Below are 24,528 nucleotides of genomic sequence, written 5' to 3'. Positions count from 1 at the left end.
CGCCCGTATCGCTGTAAGCAAAGGACCTGCCCCTGTCCCCCGCGCCCCCCCCCCACCCCCCCCCCCCCCATGCGCGTGATTTGGTATTTTTGCCCGGGAAGAATTTAGGCTTCCCTCTACATCCTCAATTACATCCCAGAAGAGGGGGAAAACCCCATGTTATAAAATCTGAGGGCTATTTTGACTATTTTAGACAGAATATTTAAACACTACAACATTATTAGCCACCAATGTGGAAGAACAGATTAGGGAAGAAATTGAATTTCTGCTTCTTGGTTTTCAAAATGATTTGTAACAATGAAGCCTCTTATCTACTTGACAGTCCTATCATTTGAAGAAATAAGAGAAGTTGTGGTTAGATGATAAATTCTAGGGAATCTAGGTGGTTTGGAGGGTTTGGTATTTTTCACTGCAGCTAGTTGCTATCAGTGAGGGTAAACGTCTGGTGAAATAACTCAGGTTTAACTAGCTGTGTGCCAGGAATTACTTTTACTTGATGTATAGAGCCTCTCCTTAAATCCATTACTTCTAAGGATGTTGAAAGCATTGACTATTTTCTTACAAAGAGACAAAGATCTATCATTTGGTACAAGAGATCCTTGGACCTACTAGGTAGGATACACGACCAAGACTACAGTGAAATTAAAACTGTTAGTTGGCTTTAGTTTTCTTGTATTTCATTTATTTTTAAGACTATCAGCAAAAGTGCAAAGTTGTCTTCAGCAAAGCTTGACACCAATGAATGCTGACAGATCTTGTCCTGAAAAATCAGTATTGAACAAATGCCAACAAGAAGCCCACTATCATTTTTGGTAACCTATTTGGGAAGGAATACCTAATATTCAGTCTTTGTCCTCGTGTATTTCTCCCCAACAGGCAAGCACTGGTGAAACATTTCTATTCAGATATTTTAGGCAGCACTTATGATTCCTAATTTGTGAGAGCTACCCTTCAATAAATCAAAGGGGGCGGGGGTAGGAGTCCAGGCTACTTGGTTAAACATTTTTTTCGACAAATTAGCCCAGAAAAGGTGAAACGTTTTGTTATAAAACTATTAAGCATGGCCTAAGTATTAGGTGTATGATCTGTATAGTACGTTCCATCAAAAATATTTATTACTAGTGCTTTAAGCTCCAGAGTAAACATTCATTTAAAATGGAGTTCACTGGGCAGATTTCCCCTTTAATATAGATAGAAATATTCTTTATCAGAGATTTAGGACACAGTTTTGCTAACTGGTAAAAACAAATGTAAATATGTAAGAATGTTTATTTGTTGCACATAACTTTTTGGTATAAAATAAATGTAGAAGTTACCTGTGGAAGTTGTGCTGCCCTCGTTCTTATACTGCAGTATTGCATTTCAAAAAAGCAGCAGAAATGAATTCAGTCTTATAAATTATTCTTGAAATTGTTTCTGTAGCTTCATTTCTACAGGTGTACTGAGTTGATTCTTCTTCTCTTAAATTATATGTAACTTAGAGGAGACACAAGCAGAATTCTCAGAGAGTCTAGTTCTTGGAATTCCTGTTGATTTATGATGTATGTGGTTGTCGAGAATTAATGAAAAAGATGTTACTGCTTACAGTTCTGTAAGCACATAGAATGTATTAATCAGCTGTTTTTCCACTGCTTTACTTTAGCTCACCTCGAACACTCCACTGTTATAATCTTCTAAAAAGTTAACATCTGTAAGAAAGATGATTCCATTTGAAATGCAGTTAGCCATATTTTATTGAATAGAACAAATGTGCCCTGTGTTAGAACCTTAGGACTTAAGAAATGGACCTTACCTCTAATTTGTAAAACATTTAAGTGTGTTTGTGATGTTTAATTTTTTTTTAAATGTCTGTCAAGTAAAGAGTTTTATATATTATTCCTTGACATTAAACTGGAACACAAAACTTGATTACTTCAAGGGACTTAAGTTTAGTGGTAATGAAAGAAATATATAACCACTAGAATTCCTAACTTATTATTTGAACTGACTACACTCTCATTTCTTAAAAATGGTCTAAAGATGGCCACTAAAATGAGGTTAAATTATCTGTACTGTTTCTTTCATGGAGCTTGGAAAGGAAGGGTAAAAAAGGGCATGTGTTGAGATGTGAAATCCCCCGCAAGTGAAGTAGATCAAGCTCTGTATTAAGAATCGTATTGTTTCATGGTCTTCTATTTGATTGGACAGTATTTTTCCAAAGCTTTCAGCTTTAAACCAAGATAGATGAACACTGAACTCTTACAAACAGTGTGCCTTATTTGCCTTAATGGAGCCTGTGGAAGCGGAGGAGGAGGAAAGATTCCATAAGGAAAGACCATCCTCAGGAGCAGAGCGGGTGGCGTCACCCAGAGGTACAAAAGCCTGTCCTACTTGTCTGCAGGCCCAGCCCGTTTAAAGAGGCCTCATCACATTCACTGGAGTCAGCTGTGATGACCCAGTGGGCTTCTACGCCCATCTGTCCCTCTCAGTCCAGAAAAAACTATGGCTGAGGTTGGAAGAACGTCCCAGAAGAACTGGTAACCTCTCAGCTCCCTTCCAAATCTGACATTCCTCAACTCTTACCTTTCTTATGCTTACATGTCAGCTTAACTCTGGACACTGGTACCTCGACCTTGTGCATTATTCCAGCATGATACTACTTTCTGTGAATTTGCTGGGACTTCGGCTTATCTGTGGAGTTACTAGCACTTGTCTTTTACTGTCACCCACTCAAGTCAAGGCTGGCCTAAAGCACAGGTGGCACCTGAGCACAGGAGGCCCTAAAGCGGCAGGGCTGTTCCTGTGGCAGCACACAGTCTGTATCCAGCGACTCTGATTGTGGCGAGTGCTGAAGCAGAGGTTTCTCAAGACTCCGTACTCGGTTAAGGCCATGAAAACAGCCTGACACAGAAGAACAATTTCAGATGCTTCAGCGGTACAGATCACTGAATTTATGGATGGTCACTTTTAAGCCAACTCTTTATTCTCATACTCCAGAAGCCTTTATTTTCACCTCTAACGTTCCCTTCTAGCAAATGACCACAAAATCCAGACCAGAAACTTCCCGGTCTGCCATGCACAGTCCAGGAAGCGCTTGCTCTGTGTCCTGTGGAAGTCGCCCCCTGCTTGCGAAGGAGGGGCTGACAGAGCCCGTGTCGGCAGAGAGGTAGTTCTTGCTTAAAAAGTAAACGGGCTGTTTCCCACACACTGTGACTTCACAGCTGACCCGTGGTACTTGGTTTCATTGGCAAGTTTCCAGTATCTCTCTCGCAACAGGAATGCTGCACTTTTCGGTTGTCTCTGACGAGTGAAGATCCCTTTTCTATTGCCTATCGCCCTCTGTGGTGCTAAAAACAAGGCAAAAGGTATTTCAGATGACTTCTGATGGGCCAAATCAGAACCAGCCTGGAGCCAAGCTGGGCACTAAACAGAGAGGTCCTCATGGTTTAGAGATGCTTGGTCTGAAGCGGTATCTGATGAAGTGGACCCTTAACGGGTTAAAGATTTAAATACCACTGCTCCCCCAAAACACTGAGCTCCCTGGTGTGTTAATTTTTCTTCTTTTAGGGAAATAATCCAAAATTATTTATCTTTTACTTGCAAAATAAGGTTTAAGACATTATGGGTACCCACCTGCCTGGTAACTGGAGCGAGGCTGAGACGAAGTTCCCCTTGGAAAGGCTTGCGCCTCTCTGAGGAGACAACTGTGCTAGTGGGAGCCAGAGTCTTGACCAGTCAGAGGTGCCTAAGTGGGAGCTACTCGTAGATTTTAAAGTCCTGCTGGGCAGACTTCCAGCTGGGTCCCCACCCCTGGTGGCAGGTCCGCCAGAGCTGGAGCTGGGAAGGGAGCAGCTACACTCCCAGCAAACCCCTCCATCTCCTAGAGAAACCACCGCTTCTGTTAAATGGAAAGCAGGTCTTTCCCACTGGAAAGTTCAAGACAACAATAATTTCTTCCACGAAAAGCAAACGCCAGGCACTGTGCCAAGCGCTTCGTCAAATGGAATCCCTGCGTCAACCTGCAAGGTGGTAGGCGTTAGCCCCACTTTACAGGCTGGTGAAAAGGTAGGTACCTTGTACAAGGTCACACAGCTAATTCCTTACTACGCAAAGCAGTGCACCTAGTCACGAAACTAGACTTCCATCCAAGCTTATTTCCAGGAGCTGTGAATCTCATTTGCCAAGCAGAGTGGAGGCTCATGCTCTGTTTTCTTCTTCACCTCTCCCATTCGGATTTTTAATTAAACCTTAATCTTCTAGGGACTTCCCTGGTGGCACAGTGGTTAAGACTCCGTGCTCCCAATGCAGGGGGCCCGGGTTTGATGCCGGTCCAGGGAACTAGATCCCACATGCATGCTGCAACTAAGAGTTCGCGTGCCACAACTAAGGAGCCGGCGAGCCGCAACAAAGGAGCCTGCCTGCCACAATTGAGACCCGGTGCAACCAAATAAATAAATAAAAATATATCAAAACAAAACAAAACTTTAACCTTCTAAAAACCTGTCTTTCCCCGTAAGTAATGTAATGTAATTCCCACTACTACCAAATCCTTCCCTTCCTCCCTAGATTGCTATCCTAAGTTTATGGTATATCAAGAAGCTAGTTACCTAGAGGGGTAGAAAGAAATGGGAAACTCATTTGGAACTTTTGTGAAGTAGCCCTCATTATCCCCACTTGAGAAAGTACAGATCGTATTCACTTTGAAGGCTTTTAAACACTCCCACATTCAAAACCCTTTGACACTTACCTGTATTTGGCGAACTTGCCTTTTGTAAGTGAATAATATAAAACAGACTGAAATATCTGAAGTTTCTCGGGCTTTGTACCTTATTCTGGAATAATGAGTATATCCCCCAAATAAATCCAGTACGAGGTCCACTTTTTCCTCGTACTGTGGTGAAACAGAGGTAAGCTAGCCATCTCCGCCTTGAGACGGTAGCCTCTCCCATTTGCTTGTTTACCATAAAATGATTTAGGCAGCCAGCAAGTGATGGCTGCTTGCTAAACACAACTTACTTTTCCTAGGGAATCCTCTAGGTAGCCTGCATTGATTACATCAGCTTTCCCCCCTCTTGTTTCCAGGGTTCTTACAACCAAATGTCCTGAACTGAAATGCCAACCTGAAAAAAGGAGAAGCGGTACATTCCATGCACCGAACTGCCACTTACACTGGTCAGTCATAAAATCAGCAAAATTCCAGATGAGCTCTCCAACCACATATTCTTTTCGTTTTTGATCCAGAACCACGTGATACTGCTCAAGCAGGCCTTTCTGGTACTCTTCACTGAACATCAGAGGTGGATCCTGGAAGTCAAGGCAAAGAGAATTTAGGACTCAGAACAAGCAGGACTGTAAATGTTAGATAAAAATAAAGATCCACGTGATGACCAAAATATCTGTCCTCATGGTGGGCTATAGTGACTGCAGGACTTGCTGATGCTGGTGTAGGGACACAGCCAGGGTATGACATAGCCCAGGGTGAAAAAAAAACAAAACCTTAATTAGTAACTGTTTTGGGGTTTTTTTTGGCCACACTGCATGGCACGCAGGTTCTTAGTTCCCTGACCAGGGATTGAACTGGGGCCCTCGGCAGTGAAAGTGCCAAGTCCTAACCACTGGACTGTCAGGGAATTCCCATAAACAGAATTTAATATTTGCTTTATCTTTAACATCTCTATTCCCCAGTGCAGTCTTAAAGCTGAACTACAATAGGAGTAAAAGTATGTCTCTGGATAATAAATTTAAAACTCAAGTTTGAAGTAGCTGCCAGTGTATAATTTGAGAACTAGTGTGACTCAGATTTAACTCACCTCAGATTCATCTGTATCTCGTCTGGGTAAGTAGCTGCTGTTTAGCCCATTCATCCATTCAACAAATAATTATTTAGTATCTGCTTATATGGCAGGCACTGGAGACAAAGTGACAAACTAGAAAGATAGGGTCAGGGAACTAGATCCCACATGCCACAACTAAAGATCCCGTGTGCCGCAGCGAGGATCCTGAGTGCCGCAACTAGGACCTGGCGCAGCCAAAATACATACATACATACATACATACATACATACATACATACATAAATAAATAAAAATGCTATTATAGGGGAAAAAATGCTATTATAGGGACTTCCCTGGCAGTCCAGTGGTTAAGACGCTGTGCTTCCACTGCACCACTGCAGAGGGCACAGGTTCGATCCCTGGTCGGGGAGCTAACATCCTGTATGCCTCGTGGCACAGCCAAAAAAAAAAAAAAAAGATACAGAACAACGACAACAGTGAAAGCTACTATACACCGAAGATACGACTGTACCACTGAGCCCTGTTTTGTTGCAGTTCCAAAGTGGAATTTGAGGGCAGGGCAAGATGTCGAGTTCCTTACTGTGTTTTAATGGAAATGACCCTGCCTTGTCTAATGCTAGCCACACGAGGTTATTTAAATTTAAAACTACATTAAACTACATCAGTCACGCTAGTCACATTCCAAGTCCTCAGAAGTCACACGTGGCAGTGGCTCCCCTTCTGGACGGTGCAGATCTAGAACATTCCCATCACCACAAAGGCGCTATCAGAGAGTGCTGACCCAGACTCTTTCAGAATTTCCTTTTTTTTAAAAAATCTTTATTGAATTTGTTACAATATTGCTTCTGTTTTATGTTTTGGTTTTTTGGCCAGGAGGCATGTGGGATCTTAGCTCCCAGACCAGGGATCGAACCCACACCCCCTTCATTGGAAGGGGAAGTCTTAACCACTGGACCACCAGCGAAGTCCTTTTCAGAATTTGTTAAAAATTCAGAGTTGGTCACCTTTTTAAAGAGGGAGGACAAATGTACATACTTTGTCTTCATAAGATACTTCCCCCTACATTAGCAGTCTGTCCAAGTGGCACTCTGTGTAGGCAAGATGAATTTAAGGGTGTGAACAGAATACGAGAGTCCATTTGGGTTACTGTTCAACCTACTAAGGATCAGCAAATGAAGAAATGTGTCAACAAGGAACCCCAGCCGTTGTGACAGGTGAGTGTCAGCTGGCTGGGGTTCAAGAATCCACATGAAAACAATCCCCACAAGACAAAACAGCCTATCTTTGGTGAGGAAATGGACAAAACAATGAGAAAAAGCTAGTGATTAAACCTTGCTCCAACGACTTCCCTGGTGGTCCAGTGGTTATGACTCCACGCTTCCAATGCAGGGGGTGTGGGTTCAATCCCTGGTCTAGGAACTAAGATCCTGCATGCAGTGCGACGCAGCTAAAAAAACTCCCCAAAAAACCAAAATCTTGCTCCAAGATCTCACTCATTCCCTTAACAAGTATCATTTAGCACCCGCTGTGTGCCGGACCCTGCTGAGTGCTTGGGAAGTAACAATAAATAGGATTTAGTCTCCCTCCTGGAGCCCTCGGTCTGGTCAAGGAGAGAGCCAAAGAGATCATGACAGCGCACGCTGAGAAATGCTGAGACAGAGACGGAGCAGGGGGAAGAGTTTCCTCTGCCCAGGCAGGTGGGGTAAACCTCACCAAAGAGGCGCCACCTAAGCTGAGGCTCGAATGCTGAGTAAGAATCCATTAGTTGGGCTTCCCTGGTGGTGCAGTGGTTAGGAATCCGCCTGCCAATGCAGGAGACATGGGTTCGAGCCCTGGTCCAGGAAGATCCCACATGCTGCAGAGCAACTAAGCCCGTGCGCCACAACTACTGAGCCTACGTGCCTAGAGCCCGTGCTCCACAACAAGAGAAGCCACCACAATGAGAAGCCCGCGCACCGCAACAAAGAGTAGCCCCCGCTCACTGCAACTAGAGAAAGCCTGCGGCACAACGAAGACCCAATGCAGCCAAAAATAAATAAATAAATACATACATAAATACACAAATAAATAAATAAATAAATAATCCCTTAAAAAAAAAAAACCAGAATCCATTAGTTGATGATTATGGTGCTAAGAAGGGCGTTCTAGGCAGAAGGAACAGGCCAAGCCAGAGCAGAAGCCAGTGAGCACAGTGAAAACAGGCCAGGGTCCAGGACTGAAGGCAGAGGAGGATGAAGACCTGGGAGATGGCACAGGGCAAAGGATGTTGACAGCCCTGACCACAGATTTGGGCTTCGTCCTGTGGGCCAGAAGCCAGTGACGGGACTCCCAAGGTTTGGATTTGTTCCAAAGACCATTTGGGCAGCTAGTGGGAGGCTGTCCGAGGACCACTCAAGTGAGGCAGAGGCTGCGTCCAGGGCAGCCGTGTGGAGGGGTAGGTTAAGGTGAGCCTGGTGAGCTACAGGAGGTCATCAGGACAAGTGAGGGACCGGGAAGGAGGCACCTTTCTAGCCTGGGGCAGTGAATGACATCACTGTCCAGGAGAGTGAAAAAATAACTCGAATGTTCTACACTACTTACCTCGTGAAACCCTGTGATGGTTTCTGCTCCGTACTCGCTCTGAATAATTGGCTTCTGGTAGGTCTTATACCAGCTCTCAAACTGGGTTGCCAGCTGCAGCTGAATCACCTCCATGTGCCCGTAGTCATGATACCAGGAGTAGTAACTGTTCACACAGATGACGTCCACATACGGCACCTGGAAGAGTGTTAAAACGTGTTCAAGAACCAGGAGAGTGTAGGATAGCCTTCGGACTTACACTTGGGCGGGGGGGCGGCGCTTCTGGCACAGCAGGTAAGAAGCGGATGCAGAAATGAGTTAGGGGACTTCCCTGGTGGCACAGTGGTTAAGAATCCACCTGCCAATGCAGGGGACACTGGTTCGAGCCCTGGTCCGGGAAGATCCCACATATTGTGGAACTAAGCCCGTGTGCCACAACTACTGAGCCTGCGCTCTAGAGCCCACAAGCCACAACTACTGAAGCCCGCGCACCTAGAGCCCGTGCTCCGCAACGAGAAGCCACCGCGATGGGAAGCCCACGCACTGCAGCGAAGAGTAGCCCCCGCTTGCTGCAACTAGAGAAAGCCCACGTGCAGCAATGAAGACCCAACACAGCCCAAAATAAAACTAATTAATTAATTAATTTAAAAAAAGAAATGAGTTGGATGCTCACACGTATAGGACATGGAGTCAGAAGAGACCTGAATGGAACAAGTCTCTAACTCTGGGCTGGTGCCCCTGACCTGGCTGCAGCTGGGCTCAGGGGAGGGTGCCCAGTGCGCTGGCCCCAGTGGGAGCCCAGGGCCCATCCCAACCCGACTGTGTTCCTCTTTAGGTTGTGCTCCTGTCACTGGCTGTCCCCCTGGCCCTGGAAAAGTGTTCCCAACTAAGGGACAAAGGAAGTTTTTCTCCTCACAAAGGCTCTTGATTCACCTTCCTGAGCTAGGACTGTGGGCCATAAAGTGGCTGGAAAATTCCCTCCTAGGAGGGTAGCCCGGATGATGGGGCGGGACTGCCTCGAGTCTGAACAGTGTGGTGCGCAGTGGGCAGCAGAGCTCACCTGAGCCCGCACTCACCTCCAAAGTCTGCACTGTGACTGTCGTGGTCCGTCTTTCCCAAGTCACCTCGGCACCTTTCCGAACTGGTGGCGGAAAGATGCAGGTGGAAAGCGGTGCCTCTGGGTGGGCACGTGACCATGACCGTGGCTCACACACCCCCCACCAGGTGAGCCTGGCAACCTTCTGGGGGGACCGGCACAGGCTCCCCTGCCCACTAGAATGGGAAGGGACACCACTTGGGCTCTGGGAAAGTCCAAGCCTGCCTGTGTCACACTGGTATTTGACCACAGTCTTCGCACTCCTTCAAGGGGGCGTTGTCGAGGGATGGCACAGGAACACCAGGGCTACAAACTGTCCCATCCATGTCAAAATGACAGTGCTCACAATTTATACTTGTGCACAGCGTTTTCTCATCCATTCTTTCTCCTTTAGGTGATTCCTCTCTCTGGAGCACTTTTAAGTACTGGCCTCAGTTCTCTAGTGGAGGAGCACCTTCTTGCTCCCATGTTTTACAGCTTCCGTGCAACTCAACACGGTTTCCGAGGGGCTGCTGCACCCAGGGACCGTGAGGGTGGCCGTGGGGTCTGGCCGGCTGTGTGGCCTGTTCCTTTGATTCTCAATCCCAGGGTCTGGATCTAGTTCAGTCTAGTCCGGTTCCCAAAGCTGGGTTGATGACGGGAATCACTGAGGAGTTTTTTTAAAACCCAGATTCCCACCCTGGACTTTACTAAATCAGAATCTCATAATCCAGATATCTACACTTTCAAAAAGCTTCCCTTAGTGGTTCTGACAATCAGCCAGGTTTGAGAAACATGGGACAAAGATGACCTTAGGCTCCCTTAAACCTCTACCCTTTTCTGAGCATATTAAACTGAGGGGCATAAAATTAAATTGAGGTGCATAAAAACTGATGAGTCTGAACTGAGAATGAATTCGACCTCCCTGTGCCCAGCCTCCTTAGATTCAAGAAGCCACACTGCCTGGCAAATCGACGGGCAGTCCTCTTTAACCTAAAGACCATCTATGGAAATGGTTGGACTGGCTGCTCGTGGTCCCTCCCAGCGGCTCTTGTCAGCCAGCATCCGGGCAGGATGAGAGGACAGGCAGAGGGGAGACGTGGCATGGAGACCCCCAGGCTCACCGCCAGGTCTGCTTCATAGTTGGAGTTGGTCACAAAGGTCACGGGCCGGGAGGGGTCCAAGGCTTTGGTGTGGGCAATCAGCGTCCTGTCCACGGAGGGCAGAAGACAGGGCACCGTCAGTCAGTCCAGGGAGGGCTCTCATCCTGCATCCTCTCCTTCCCATCTTCCCAGCCAAAAAAAGCCCCAAGACACCGCTCTCCTCCCTGCCTTCCAGTGTATTTCAGGTAAGCAAACATGTTCTTCTAGGTATCACGTTCCCTGACATCATTCTTTCCTCCTTCCTCCCTCCCCAGATCCTAGTCCCCCATCCCTCCCAGAGGAGGGGCCATCCTCCAGGGGTGGGAGGCACAGAGCAGAGGTCCTTGGGCTGGGCACTGCCAAAAGCTGGGCTCTGCATCTCTGGCGAAGCTCTTGAAAATAGGACGGGGTGTGGATTAGGATGGATATTAACACCTAAGTCGGGGGCTGGGAGGCAAGCTGTGCGCTGGGCACTCACTAGAGACTTAAATAGCTGTGAAGCTCCAAGGAGTGAAGCCACACAGGCGAATGTAACAAATTACAAGCTCTTCGCATTCAGTGAACGGACCATGAACTTTAGATGGCCTGGTCCCATCCAACAATGTAACTTAGAATGGTTAGAACATGCACGTCATTGAAAACCTGTTTATAATTACATGCCTAGGTAAGCCGGCTTTATAAAGCTTAATTCCCCTTTACAGATGAACCTGAAGCATCACAAAGTGGTTTTGTGCAGTTTTAACAAACACGCACTAAATTTCCCAGGAACGGAGATACCATAAAAATCGAGGGAAGACTATACTTGGTTTTGGTTGCAACTTTACCTGGGGTGGCTCAGTGTTTTAGAAAAGGGCAGCACTGAAGAAAACGCTGCTCACGGTATCAGAGTCACCAGCCATGCTTTCCAGCCCCCGTCATCAGCTTTTGTAGCTGTGCTTTCAGGGAGATGCCACATCTAGGTGCAAGCTCCTGACCTCTTCACTGGATCTTCTGGGGAGTCTAGGCCCATGCATTCACGGATTATTTTACAAATGACTCTCCCTTATATTATGGTTAGGCCACGTCACTATTTTTTTTTCTTTCTTAATTTGAAGTTATGTGTATAAATAGGTTAGGTTAACTCTGGGTTTCATTTCAGGTGTGTCAAGGAAGACACTGGGTTAAAATCACGATCTGGGTTGGGTGGGTACTTGGTCCCCTGAACTGACCAGGTATGGATGCACCTGGGCTGGGAGCAGGTAGCTGACCCCCTCACAGCCCACACCCACCCCAGGGCCCACTGCAGCTCTCCTGCAGCTGCCAGCCGAGGCTGAGCTGGGCCAGTGGGCTGAGGTCTCACCCCTGACCTGGGGAAGGCAGGCGCACTCACTTAAAGTAGTAACCAGCCGGCTTCAGGAAGGAAGCGGGCTCGTTGGCCACAGACCACATCACAACAGCCGGGTGATTCTTGTCCCTGCGGACCATCTCCTCCATCACCTCCAGGTGGTGCTGCAGAGACACGTTGCTGAAGCTCTGGCTGCGGGGCAGGGGGAGGAAAGGGAGTGGGTCACAGGGCGCCAAGCTGGGCGGGCTGGGCCGTGCGGGCGGCGGGCACTCACGCCAGTACGATGCCCACGCCGGGACTCTCGTCGATGACCACGATCCCATAGCGGTCACAGAGCTGCATCACCTCCTCTGCGTAGGGGTAGTGGCTGGTGCGGAAGGCATTGGCGCCCAGCCAGCGCAGCAGGTTGAAGTCCTTCACCAGCAGCGGCCAGTCAAAGCCCTTCCCTCGGATCTAGGGGACAGCACAGCAGCGTGAGCCCCTGCCCCCTGTCCCCGCTGAAGATGCGCTTCCTTCTAGAGCTGGGCCCCTCAAGAGTCACCCCGTTAGCCCGCTATCCAGGCCAAGCACAGGCTCCATCGTAGTTTTGAGCAGTGGTTTTGAGCGGTTTGCTTCACTGTTCTGAGCTGCCCTCAACCACTTCAAGGGACACGGAGGAAGGGATGGCAAGAAATGCCCCCCCCCAGGGACTCAGGAGCCCCAACTCACGTCTGCATCCTCATGCTTGTTGACCCCGTGGAAATAGAAAGGCTTCCCGTTGATGCGGAACTGGCTCTCTGTGACAGCCACGGTGCGGATCCCCACGGGGAGGGTGTAGAAGTCAGACACAAACCCAGCAGCCGTCTGTGCGGTCAGCTTCACCTGCAAAAGCCAGGCACTGGGCATGAGGCATCCTGGACAGCCTGAACCCCACGCAGTCCGCACTTCGGCAGGATGGCCCCTTGCAAACTACGGCAGCCCACCTCTGGGAGGGCAAGTAGAGAGATGCAGGAAGTACAGGCATCCGCCATGAACAAGAAGGAGCTTTTATGCAGACCTACTAGAGAACGGACTTGAGGACACGGGGAGGGGGAAGGGTAAGCTGGGACAAACTGAGAGAGTGGCATGGACATATATACACTACCAAACGTAAAATAGATAGCTAGTGGGAAGCAGTCGCATAGCAGAGGGAGATCAGCTCGGTGCTTTGTGACCACCTAGAGGGGTGGGATAGGGAGGGTGGGAGGGAGTGAGACGCAAGAGGGAAGAGATATGGGAACATATGTATATGTATAACTGATTCACTTTGTTATAAAGCAGAAACTGACACACCATTGTAAAGCAATTATACTCTAATAAAGATGTTAAAAAATAAAAAATTTTTAAAAAAAAGAAGGAACTTTTGCCCACCCTGCCCCTGGGGCCTGCTCTTCAAACTGGGCCTCCCCACCAAGGGTTGGAAAAAAGCAGGCTGGGGACTCTTCAATCCAACTGACTAGGAAGATCAGAGGACCATGCCTGCTGAAGCCAGGGCTGCTGGATGGGGGGAAAAGGCCTCCCACAGCCCAATCCTCACCACCATTACCTCCAACGAGTACAGGTAGGCAGGGTGCTCATGCATCAGGTACGGCCACCAGAGGTGGGCACTGGGCACCCGCAGCTGGCCCCGGCCCCCTGTCCCCTTGGCCACGACCCTGCCTTCCTCATCCAGGAGACACACTTCAAGCTGGAAGTGCTCACTGCCCTGGACGACGATCTGGTAATTCACCAGCCCTGCAGGAGACAAGACAGATCAGACAAGAGAGAGGAGGGAGGGATGTGACCTGGGGTCACACAGATGAGAGTGCCCTGAGGCCACCTTTCTGAGGAGCCCCTAGCTGACAGCCGTTTATTTCTTGAGCTCAATCTGCAGCGAGGGGAGATGAAGTGAGGGCGGCACAGTGGGGAAGGGACACGGGGTTCTCCTGCATCCTGGGCTATTATTCACCACGAGCTATGATTTGAGGCAAGCCCCACTTGCTCCCAAAGTGAAGTCAGAGCAGATGGGTGATTTCCGCAGCCTCTGCCAGCTCAGACAGGCTGGATTCCAGCTGCTGAGGTGGATGGGACAGTCTTTCTCCTAGGGGATCTTTCCAAACAGGGAACAAAGCCGCTGGGGGCCTGGCTGACGGCAGACCCTGCCAGGAGTCTCACCAGTGTCTTGGTCCACGTCGGTGGTGACGGTGATGTCATCGATGTAGGTGGTAGGCGTGGTGTAGAGGAGCACAGTCCGATGCAGTCCCGCGTAATTGAAGAAGTCAAAGTTTGTGTTCTGGACAAAGTAACCCTTGGGGTACCTAGGATGGGAGGGCAGTGGCCTTGCCCTGGGTCCTTCGACCTCAGCTCACACGTCTCCCTGGCCTCCCAGAGCCAGGGCCTCACCTCTGTTAAGGCCACCCTGCCCCTGACGGGAAGACCACTGGGCAGAGCGGGGAGGGGGGCGAGGTGCTGCTCACTTGGAGGTGTCCGTCTTGTAGAGGATGGTCCCTGGCGGCAGGGTGTGGGGGGAGAGCGTGTTGTTGATGGCGATGGTAATGCGGCAGGAGGACAGGGGCCCACTCTGGACCAGCTTGCTGATGTCAGCCTCGAAGGGGAGATGGCCCCCCTCGTGCTCTGCCACATGGACCCCATTCACCCACTGCAGACACAGGGATATATGAGGAGGGGGCCCTGCCATCTCAGGCGCTCCCTCACGTAGAAGTGCAGTATGGGGGGAGCGGGCGGGACGGGCTGCCAGCTGCCACCCGCCTCAGAAGTGGAGGAAGGGAGCTCCGGGGGAACAGATGAGGCCACCCTCCCCCGCCGCCCAGGGCACGAACCCCATTGCGGGGCGTGAGTGTGCCCCCCACCCCGCGGGCACCGCAGGAGGCAGGCTGTCAGGTGACGGCTGGGATCCAGGCACCCTACTCATTCCGCCTGCCGCTTGCTGCACTGACCACGATGGCATAGTAGTGGGCGCTGCCGATCCTCAGCACCACTCTTGTGCCCAGGTCCTCGGTCCATCGCTGGGGCAGGGTGGCCTCCCGTTCATACCACACCCAGCCAACGAAGCTCCGCAGCCGCCCATCCTGGCCTACGTCGTTGAAGCTGGAGGGAACCGGCATGTCCAGGCTGGGGCCCGACTGAGGAGACAAGGACTGGAATCAGGTCCAGATCACCTGGGAAGCTAAGGGGCCCCCCCGGCAACCCCACTTACAGGAAGAAGCTGGACGAGATGACTTCTCCCAGACCCTCCCGGATTCCAGGCCACCCCACCAGCAACTGACCAATGTCTTTTACGGACTCATTTAATTTTCGCGACTCCATGAAGTAGACGCAGTCACGCACACACTCACTCACTCACTCACTCAGTGGCGCACAGTGAACACGGACGTGCTGTTTTAGGCGCTGGGAATGAAAGAGTGAACAAGGCCTCTGCTGCCAGGCGAGCAGCTCTATGAAGAGAGCGTGGAGCATGGAGGGGGACTATCTTAGGGGCCAGGGAAGGCCTCTGGGGGCCAGGGCCCCTGAGATACGACCTCTGGACGTCCCGGCAGAACCAGGGGAATCGGAGCCCCGCAGGGAATCCCCTGAACCTCCGCACCCTTGAACACCTCAGGGAGAAGGCAAGGCAGGAGTGGGGCAGAGAGCTCAGGGAGTCTGGAAGCAGCCTGGGGAAGAGCTTCCTGAAGACACATGTGACCTCCAAGGAAGCAGGGATTTCCTGTCCCTCACAGCTGTCTGCCCAGCTTCTGGCACAAGCCCTGCCACATAGTAAGGACTCAACAAATACTGGATGAATGGATGGATAACTTGCTGATGAGAGACCAACTGCTAGGATGCTTTGTGTCCAAGGTCTGGTGAGGCCATAAGTTCTTTCTCAGGGTAGCGGGCAGCAGGCACCAGGGTCTCCATGGAATGGGGTGAGCCTATGGCCGCAACCAGCCTAGGGCACCTAGGGAGGGCTCTCTGTCTCTCTGCTGAGACAAACCAGACCCTGACTAAGAGGAAGATGATCAACTGACTGCCCCAGGGAGGGAGGCTGGCCGGGGCGCGTGGGCCGCTTCCCTGAGGAAACTCTGAGTGGGGCAAGTGCCTGGCACCAGCCCCCGCCCGCCCCTTTCTTCCTCCGCCGATGAGGGCTGGGCGGCAAAGACTGAAAAAAGAGGATCTAAGGGAGGTGAGTGTCGGATGGGCACACAGGCCTGCCCCTGCCCCAGTTCTCAGTTCCCACCCGATCCAAGTCAGAGGGGAGACCTAGAGGGGGGTCCTCGGCTGGATGCCAAGCCCCGTCCTCTACCTGAACCTTGGAACCCAAGGTCCTTCCTGCCAGGGCAGAGCTGGCCCCAAGACGTCCAAAGCCTCCCCTCCTGCCACTGCGCGGCCACCCGCCCCCAGGTCGGTACCGGGACACTGCTCCGGCTCCGCCTCCCCCACCGACATCGGGCCCGCCCATTTCCTCCTTCCCGGCCACTCTCCGGGTGGGTCGACCCCAAGCCCCACAGGCCCGTCCATCTTTAACCTCCTCCTGGCCGGCAGTTCCGAGGGCTCAGGGGAAGTCTCCCCACACCCCCGACCCGGCTTCCAGGAGCTTCCCTGCCCTGGTCCCCGTCCCCAGAGCCCGCACCTCCCTTAGCGGCGTCCGGTACCACTGCTGCTCGAAGCCCTGGCGCCGGTTCTGGGAGAAGTCGGCGCGGAACCTCCAGAGGCCGTCCAGTTCCTTGCGCTCCCGCGACCGGCTCTCCCGGGGGTAGAGCATCCCGCCCTGCAGCAGCGCCAGCCCGCAGCCCCAGAGCAGCGGGCCGAGCACGGCCCAGGCGCCCGCCAGCCCCCGGAGCATGGTTCCCGCGGGCCCCTAGCTGCCAGCAGCCCCGCGCCCGGTGCCGTGAGCGCGGGAGGCGGGGCCGGGGTGGAGCCTGAAGTCACGTGTCCCGCCCCCGCGCCATCTTCGTTGAAGGTGATTCCGCGGCCAGGCTTCCACCCCGAGGCCCGCGCCCGCAAGGCCGTTCCAGGCCCGCCTTCCTGACCGAGAGTGGCGGCAGGGGAGGGCCCGCGGGGAGCCCGAGCTCCACCCCAGGCCCCGAAGGGCGGTGGTCGCAGGCTCCGCGCCCGCGAGGTCACTGCCGTCCTCCGCCCTCCCCCGCCCTCCCATCCCCGGCTGCTCGCGCCCAAGGCGGCTGGTCCAGGGACGCGGGCCGCGGCGAAATCCGGGAGACGGCCGGGTTACCCACGATGCTTCAAGGAGGCCGACCTGGGACACCTCCACTCGCTTATGCTTGCGGGACACCGGTGAGCTCAGACGAAGCCTCAACATGTCTAGTGACTTTCGCGCAGGCCCACCTGGCTTATAGCCTTGACCCTGGGCTTCCACCTGCGGTCCCCTGGGCCCCGAACCCCTACCCAGGGGCCCGGCGCTCCCTCTTGGCATTGCGGGCACACACATAAAGATGCAAGGAGAGGGGGTCTATGGTACCGGTAACCTGGCCTGGATGCAATTGTTCGTACAATTACTTCATTTTTAATTTATTAATTTTTGCTCTGATTTCATGTTCACCAAAGCAACCTTCTGGTAATGGACCTTGACGCCGTAAACAAAGTAGTTCCCAGGGTGGTAAAAATAAATATATTGTAAGAAATGACAAGGCCTACAGGTTTTTCTTTTCCGCAAATGCTTACCATATAAAAATAAGAGAAAGTAAGATGCAAAAGTATATACAGTATGATCCCAATAGTGCTAAAATTATATCCACACAGATCTAGATAGTTGTAAAGTGTTATTATGGGTGTTATAGATGATTTTCATTTTGTTCTTCGTATTTTCTGATTTTGTGAAAACTTCTGTCATGAACATGCATTATTTTTATAATCAGAATCAAACCAATGAGCCTTTTAAAACTAGCAAATGGGCAAAAATAAATAAGTAAAGGTCAATCTGCTTCTATAAATTAATAAATTGATTTTCCATTTGCGAGTCAACCTATATATATTTAGTTAGTACAAGTTGATTTTCTTTTTTTTTTAATTTTAATTTTTGGCTGCGTTGGGGTTTCGTTGCTGCGCGCAGGCTTTCTCTAGTTGCCACAAGCAGGGGCTACTCTTCGTTGCGGTGCGCGGGCTTCTTATTGCGGTGGCTTCTCTTGTTGCGGAGCACAGGCTCTAGGCGCGCAGGCTTCAGTAGTTGCGTCACATGGGCTCAGTAGTTGCGGTCACAGTGCGCAGGCTCTGGGGCGAGCAGCTTCAGTAGTTGTGGCACGCGGGCTCTAGAGTGCAGGCTCAGTAGTTGTGGCACATGGGCTTAGTTGCTCTGCAGCATATGGGATCTTCTCGGACCAGGGTTTGAACCTGTGTCCTCTGCATTGGCAGGTGGATTCTTAACCACTGCGCCACCAGGGAAGTCCTACAAGTTGACTGTTAATAGAGATCAAATAAAACTTGGTTTCTGAACGTGTGAACCTGACGACGAGACCCTGATGGATAAAGCCCATTGGCCAGTTTCCTTCCCCACTAATTTTGCAGCCTGGTGCAAACATATGGATCTGGAGATGAAAATTTAGGAATTGTCAGCAGTGAGAATGGATGAGGTCACCAAAGAAATGAGTGCGGATGGAGAACAGATCCAAACATTGGCCCCAAGACACCCCACATTATGAGTACAGGGGATGAAGCATGGAGCATAGGGCTCGAACCACTGTCCTTTACGTTGGCAGGTGGATTCTTAACCACTGCGCCACCAGGGAAGCGCCTCAGAAGCTGTTTCTTTGCTAGAATATATCAACACAGCCTCTGGCACTTGATATGTGGTAAATGTGTTCTTTTCAATCCTCAGCAATGAGACAGGATCAAAAGCAGGTCGTAATTATATGGGGCAGTGGTAGACATTCACTGTCTAGCCCTAGGCCTACGCTCTCTTAATCCTCTGTCAGTATAGTCTACAGGGACCGGGCGTTCCACACAACATCATACTGGCCCAGACCAGTATGGCCCAGACCACAGGCATCTCTCACCTGGACTGTTGCCTCTTCACTGATTTCCCTTTCCCCATACTTGCCCATCCCACCAGAGCAAGCAGAGTGAGTGGTCTTTGTAAAAATTATACCATGTTATCTGGTTAAACAGTGGCTTCCCAGTACACTTTGGAGTAAAATTCAGACTCCTTACCATGGCCTTCAAGGGCCCGTGTGACCCAGCCCTGCCAGCTCTCACTCTTATTCACCATTTTGCAAACACTTGAGCCATTTTCCTATTCCTCAAATGCTTCAAGCCCATTCCTGCTTTAGGGACTTTGCACACAATGCTCTCATAGTTTCCCCTTTTTGGTGATTCAGGCGTTGGCTTAAATGTCACTTCCTCTTTGAGTTCTCCTCCTCTGCCTACTTTAAAATTCAATTATAATAGTTAACCATGGGACTTCACTGGTGGTCCAGTGGTTAGGACTCCACGCTTCTACTGGTCGGGGGAACTAAGATCCCACATGTCACAAGGTGCAGCCAAAAAAAAAAAAAAAAGTTAACCATGGTAGTTGTTAGTGCTTTTCACCAAACGTTTTTCTGGTCCTCCCCCTTTCTAGACACATGGTCCTTGCCCCTTTGAAGTTAGGTGTCATCATGTGACTATTTTTGCCAAATGAGATTTTGATAGCAGAAATTTGAAAGCCAGTGCTGATCTGCCACATCCCTTTTTCCTGCCTTGGCGATCATGGAAGCATGTGTCCAAATTGAGCTTCCATCAGCCTGAATTCCTGAGTGACTGAGGGTGATCAATGCTTCCCTTCCAACCTGTGATGGATGTGTGGCATGAGTGAGAAATAAACCTTTATTATTTCTACCACAAGGCATTTCCTTATTCATCCTCATAACATTCTCTTTTAAGAAAGGCAGTGTCAAGGATCATGACCACAGTTTTACAGATGGGAACACTAAGACAAATAGAGCTAGTGACTTGCCAAGATCAGAGAAAAACCTGTAGCAAAATTCGGGGTAGAACTTGTGCTTTTATAAATTCAAAATCCTTTCCTATTTCTTCTCAATGATAGGTCTCAAATTTGTCTTAACTTTGGCATTACTTTATCTATAAATTAGCATGTTTAGAATCATGCTAATGATTATAATCTAATTTTATTTGAGAAGTGTGCATCAAGAATCTGGCAATTTCTAATCAAAAAAATTATAAAATGGTAAAAAAAATAAAAAACACCTTTATTGTTTCAAACAACTAAGATTGTGGGGTTGTTTGCTATTACAGCATAACTAGCCTATCCAGACTTATACACTATAGGGCCAGGTACTTATCTGGGTGTTTTACCTGTATTTACTCATTCACTTCTCACAACATGAAGTAGGTACTATTATTATTCCCATGTTACTAATACAGTGAGTGAGAAAAGTTAAGTAAAGGGCAGAGGTAGAGTTTGAACCTGGTTAGAGATTTATGCTCTTGGTCACTCTGCTATACGGCCTCTAAAAGATGTTCAAACTCATGTTTGAACAAGGAATTGACAGAGTCATGAGTTTTATTACATATTCATACATATATAGAGAAAAGGGAACTGCCAGTTTTCATCCTTAGAGAGAATGTGAGTGTGTGTGTGTGCGTGCGTGTGTGTGTGTGTGTGCGTGCGTGTGTGTGTGTATCTTTAAGGAATACAAGGATGTCACTTGATATATTGATTGCTATTTTAATATCAATACCAGGACAACAATTATCAAGTATAGCAACCAGTTAGAATAACAAAATTTTTTTCTTTTTTTAAAATTTTTGGCCGCGCCATGTGGCTTGCAGGATCTTAATTCCCTGACCAGGGATGGAACTCAGGCCCACAGCAGTGAAAGCACGGTGTCCTAACCACTGGACTGCCAGGGAATTCCCTAGAATAACAAATATTTTAGAAGTTAAAGGTTATTTTTACAAGATCTGAAAATAAGTCTGAGTGTCTTAAAAAGACCCTCCCCCACCTTGTAGAAATACTTCCAAGGACTTCTTTTTTAAATTGTTTAGAACAAACTCTCTTGACATATAGTTTACAAATAATGAAGTGCACGTGCATTCTAAGTGTACAGTTTGATAAGGCTTGACAGGTGTCCACACCTGAGTACCTACCAGCACTATCAAAATACAGAACAGTTCCATTACTCCAGGCAGCTCCCTCCTGACCCTGTCCAGTCTGTCCTGCCTCCACCCCTGGCCCCAGGCAACTACTGATCGACATTGTGTCACCATAGAGTAGACTGGGCTTTTCTAGAGTGCCACATAAACAGAATGATACAGGGTGCTTTTCTGTGTCTGGTTTCTTTCATTCAGTAAAATGTTTTTGAGATTCTCCATGTTATTGCACATGTCAATATGTCATTCCCAAGGACAGTTTTTAGTAACAGAAAATAGAACAATTTTCGGTTCTGGGCAGAACTTTCATAACTATTCTCAATTCCATACTTTATTCAGATAAGAGTCTTTGAACCAATTTTATGACCTGGAATGGTGTCTACCCTCTGCTGCTTGGAAACAGGAAGTTCCTGAAATTCCTTTTCTCTTGCAACATTCTCAAAACTCAATACCAGCTTTCCATTAGCACCTAGAGAAAAGAAAGTTCCGGGAGCTCCAGACCCACCCAATGGAAAGGAAAAAGGCAAAAGAGAATTCTAAGTCAGAGGAATAAGGGGCATGTAACGTTCTTCTCTGATACACCTGGTAGGGAATTCCCTGGCGGTCCAGTGATTAGGACTCCTCACTTTCACTGCTGAGGGGGCAGGTTCGATCCCTGGTCGGGGGAACTAAGATCCCGCAAGCCGGCAGCACAGCCAAAAAAAAAGAAAAAGATACACCTGATAGAAGTTAACACCTCTCCCATCACCTTCTCACCTCTCCCTGATCTACCCCTGACACTTCTCACAATCTGAAACGACCATGCCCATTTCCTTTCCAGAATGCCGGCATAGCCAGATGCATGCCTTGGTCAGCTCTAGCCGTGCTGACAAATGTAGCTCAGGCCCATCCATTTTAATGGCTGGAGAGTAATTACATTGTGTGAATACACCACCACTGATTTCACCCCTTTTCCTGTTGAGCATTTAGGTTGTTGCCCTTTTTCACTTTCCATCAACACAATCCTCATGTACCTCCTGACCTTGTGCTCACACGTGAGACTTTCCCCAGGCGTTTCCTAGGGGTGTTGTTGCTAGGCTGGAGGCCCTGTGCATCTTCCCCTTTACTATGGCTGAGCGCACTCTCCACAGGGGCTGTGCACACCAGTGCTTTTACTCCCAGTTACCCCATGGAAGATGAAGAAAATCACCCAGCCGCCAGCCCCTCGCTGGACCCAGCGCAGGCCCCTGTGTCTCCCCTTTCACCACTTCTGCTTGTGTCTGGTTCACAAAGAGGTCTTGCTTATTTTTATCTTGACTAGATCTTTCTGGGTCTTTTCTCTTTTTGTATTTGTTCGTCTTTATTGTATGTCTGAAGCATGGAGTCATGATGCTATTTGACTGTAAGTCTATCCTAAGTGACTTTTCTATGCATCTCCCCCATCCCTGGGCGCCCTTCTACTGGTATACTTGCTCCTTGGCCCCAGAAATACCTTCCCAGGCTTGTCTTGAAGGCGACATAGTTCTTTCTTGTCTTCTCTGGGTCATTTTTCTAAGCTTGGCTCACATGCGAGCTCTTTTGTTTCCTGATGGGGACAGGATTTCCTCCTAGGATAAGCAGCTGTCACTGCATTTGTAGTCAGGGTCCTGAACTGGAGTCCTGGCCACCTGGCCTGAGCCAAACTGTGACTCTCTGGCAACTGATCCTCCTTTCGTAACCACAGTGATGTGGGCCTCATGCCATAGGTGACAGCATTCAGAGTATCACTTGAGTACAGGTGACCTGGGGCCTATAGGGTGCCCACTGGACTCCTACCGCTTGATAACAGTAGTATCAGCAGCCCACCGCCCCCCGCCAGCAGACACTCTGCTAAGAGATTCTTACAGCTCTGAAAGACTGTAAAATGGAGTTATTCTTTCTCTGCTACAGATGAGGAAATTGAGGCTGAATTGAGAGGAGAGATGAAATGACTTGCTCAAGGAAACACACCCAAAATACATTGACTTTTTTTTTTTTTTTGGCACAGCTTGCGGGATCTTAGTTCCCAGACCAGGGATTGAACCCGGGCCCTGGCAGTGAAAGCGCCAAGTCCTAACCACTGGACCGCCAGGGAATTCCCTACATTTACCATTGTTGCTGGCACATTCACTCCTCTCCTTCCCCCAAATTACCCTGCATCCAGAGGACTTTCTATGTCTAGGACAGAAAATAATATTGATAGACTAAGCTCCCCCTGGTGGTGAGGTGCATCAACACAAAATGTCCATGCAAAGATGTGAGGGTTCCAGCCTTCAGCATAACAAGCAAGTCACAGGACACTCAGCTGATCAGAGCACAAGTGTGAGACTTCTTTTTTTTTTTTTCCAATAGATAAGTTTCATTGCATTTTAAAGATATCACAAAGAGGTCCTGGGAATCATTTGGTATCTTCTTGTTTCCATAGCAAGACAACTCTTAGATCTTATTCATCAGCCTGATGATTTGTTCCTTTCTCAGAGACATAGATAACATCCAGAATGTTCTGATATCCTTATTTTTAACTGTGTGGCTTGCTGAATCAAAGCAGCTGAATTTGATGCAAGGTCAGTGCAAATCACTTCCTGGGCTTGAGATACTGAATAAGCAATTCCTGGCCTCATATGAGCCCTGCAGATTTTTCATCTAAGAAATTTCCAGTTTCAACAAGAGACCTGCTCTCCTGAGTAAAGACGTGGGTGGGGAAGTGAGCATACACAGACGTACTCTTGTAATGGAAGCCCAGTGGAGCACCCTTGATCGTGTGTTGTATTGGACTTGGGACTGCATGAACTCGAGCCGGTTCCTTTCTCTTCTCCACTGTTTGTCAACCTGGAGTCCCTTCCTATTCTTTCCGAGGAGGCTGAGTTCTATACTGATGTAGTCCCTCTGCAGCATTCCTCTGGGGCCCTTCACAATAATTGTGTGTCCTTCCACAGTGATGTTGACATTTTCTGGAATGTCGACAGTCTGGTTGCTGAAAATAGTCTTCATTCTCACGGTGGATTCAGAAAAGAGAGCATCTTAAGGTATTGTTTTTGTTTTTGTTTTTTTAAATTAATTAATTTATTTATTTATTTATTTTGGCTGCACCAGGTCTTAGTTGCGGCACGTGGGATCTTTAGTTGCGGCATGCGGACTCTTTTGTTGTAGCATGCAGAATCCTTAGTTGCTGCACTCGGGATCTTTAGTTGTGGCATGTGGACTCTTTAGTTGTGGCATTCAGACTCTTAGTTGCGGCGTGCATGCGGGATCTAGTTCCCCGACCAGGGATTGAACCTCCCGACCCCCTGCGTTGGGAGTGCAGAGTCTTACCCAGTGGGCCACCAGGGAAGTCCCCTTAAGGTTTATTTTTTAAGCAGTTTAAAAAAAATTTTTCTTGGGGTATAGTTGATTTACAATGTTGTGTTTAAACGGTTTTATTGAGATATAATTCACATATCATATAATTCATCCATTTAAAGTGTACAATTGAATGATTTTTAGTATATTTGTGTATATGTATGACCATCATTACGATCAATTTCAGAATATTTTCATCACCTCAAAAAGAAACCCTGTGCC

General features: G+C 48.9%; 1 protein-coding gene and 1 pseudogene across 2 annotated transcripts; both read right to left on the bottom strand.

Moving 5' to 3' along the window:
* Positions 1 to 1,377: 1,377 nt before the first annotated feature.
* Positions 1,378 to 16,775, bottom strand: GUSB (glucuronidase beta). 2 transcript variants are annotated; one of them, XM_057529025.1, is made up of 12 exons: positions 16,499 to 16,775; positions 14,829 to 15,014; positions 14,349 to 14,530; positions 14,047 to 14,189; positions 13,439 to 13,626; positions 12,583 to 12,735; positions 12,149 to 12,327; positions 11,920 to 12,066; positions 10,533 to 10,617; positions 8,355 to 8,531; positions 5,148 to 5,283; positions 1,378 to 3,326 (listed from the first exon to the last, which is right to left on the bottom strand). In XM_057529025.1, the coding sequence occupies exons 1-12, from the start codon at positions 16,709 to 16,711 to the stop codon at positions 3,157 to 3,159; spliced, it is 1,959 nt and encodes a 652-aa protein (XP_057385008.1). In that variant the 5' UTR covers positions 16,712 to 16,775; the 3' UTR covers positions 1,378 to 3,156. The 2 variants fall into 2 exon arrangements, with proteins under 2 accessions (XP_057385008.1, XP_028023377.1); XM_028167576.2 differs by lacking the exons at positions 14,047 to 14,189; positions 14,349 to 14,530; positions 16,499 to 16,775 and having other exon boundaries at positions 14,829 to 14,895.
* Positions 16,776 to 23,410: 6,635 nt separating this feature from the next.
* On the bottom strand, positions 23,411 to 23,958 carry LOC103013749 (60S ribosomal protein L9-like; annotated as a pseudogene).
* Between the last annotated feature and the right edge of the window lie 570 nt (positions 23,959 to 24,528).

The sequence above is a fragment of the Balaenoptera acutorostrata genome, chromosome 15 (genome assembly GCF_949987535.1).
Source record: "Balaenoptera acutorostrata chromosome 15, mBalAcu1.1, whole genome shotgun sequence".
NCBI classification, from domain to species: Eukaryota; Metazoa; Chordata; class Mammalia; order Artiodactyla; family Balaenopteridae; genus Balaenoptera; species Balaenoptera acutorostrata.
The sequence above is the reverse complement of the archived record's forward strand: the minus strand, read 5'-3'. Positions and strand labels throughout refer to the sequence as shown.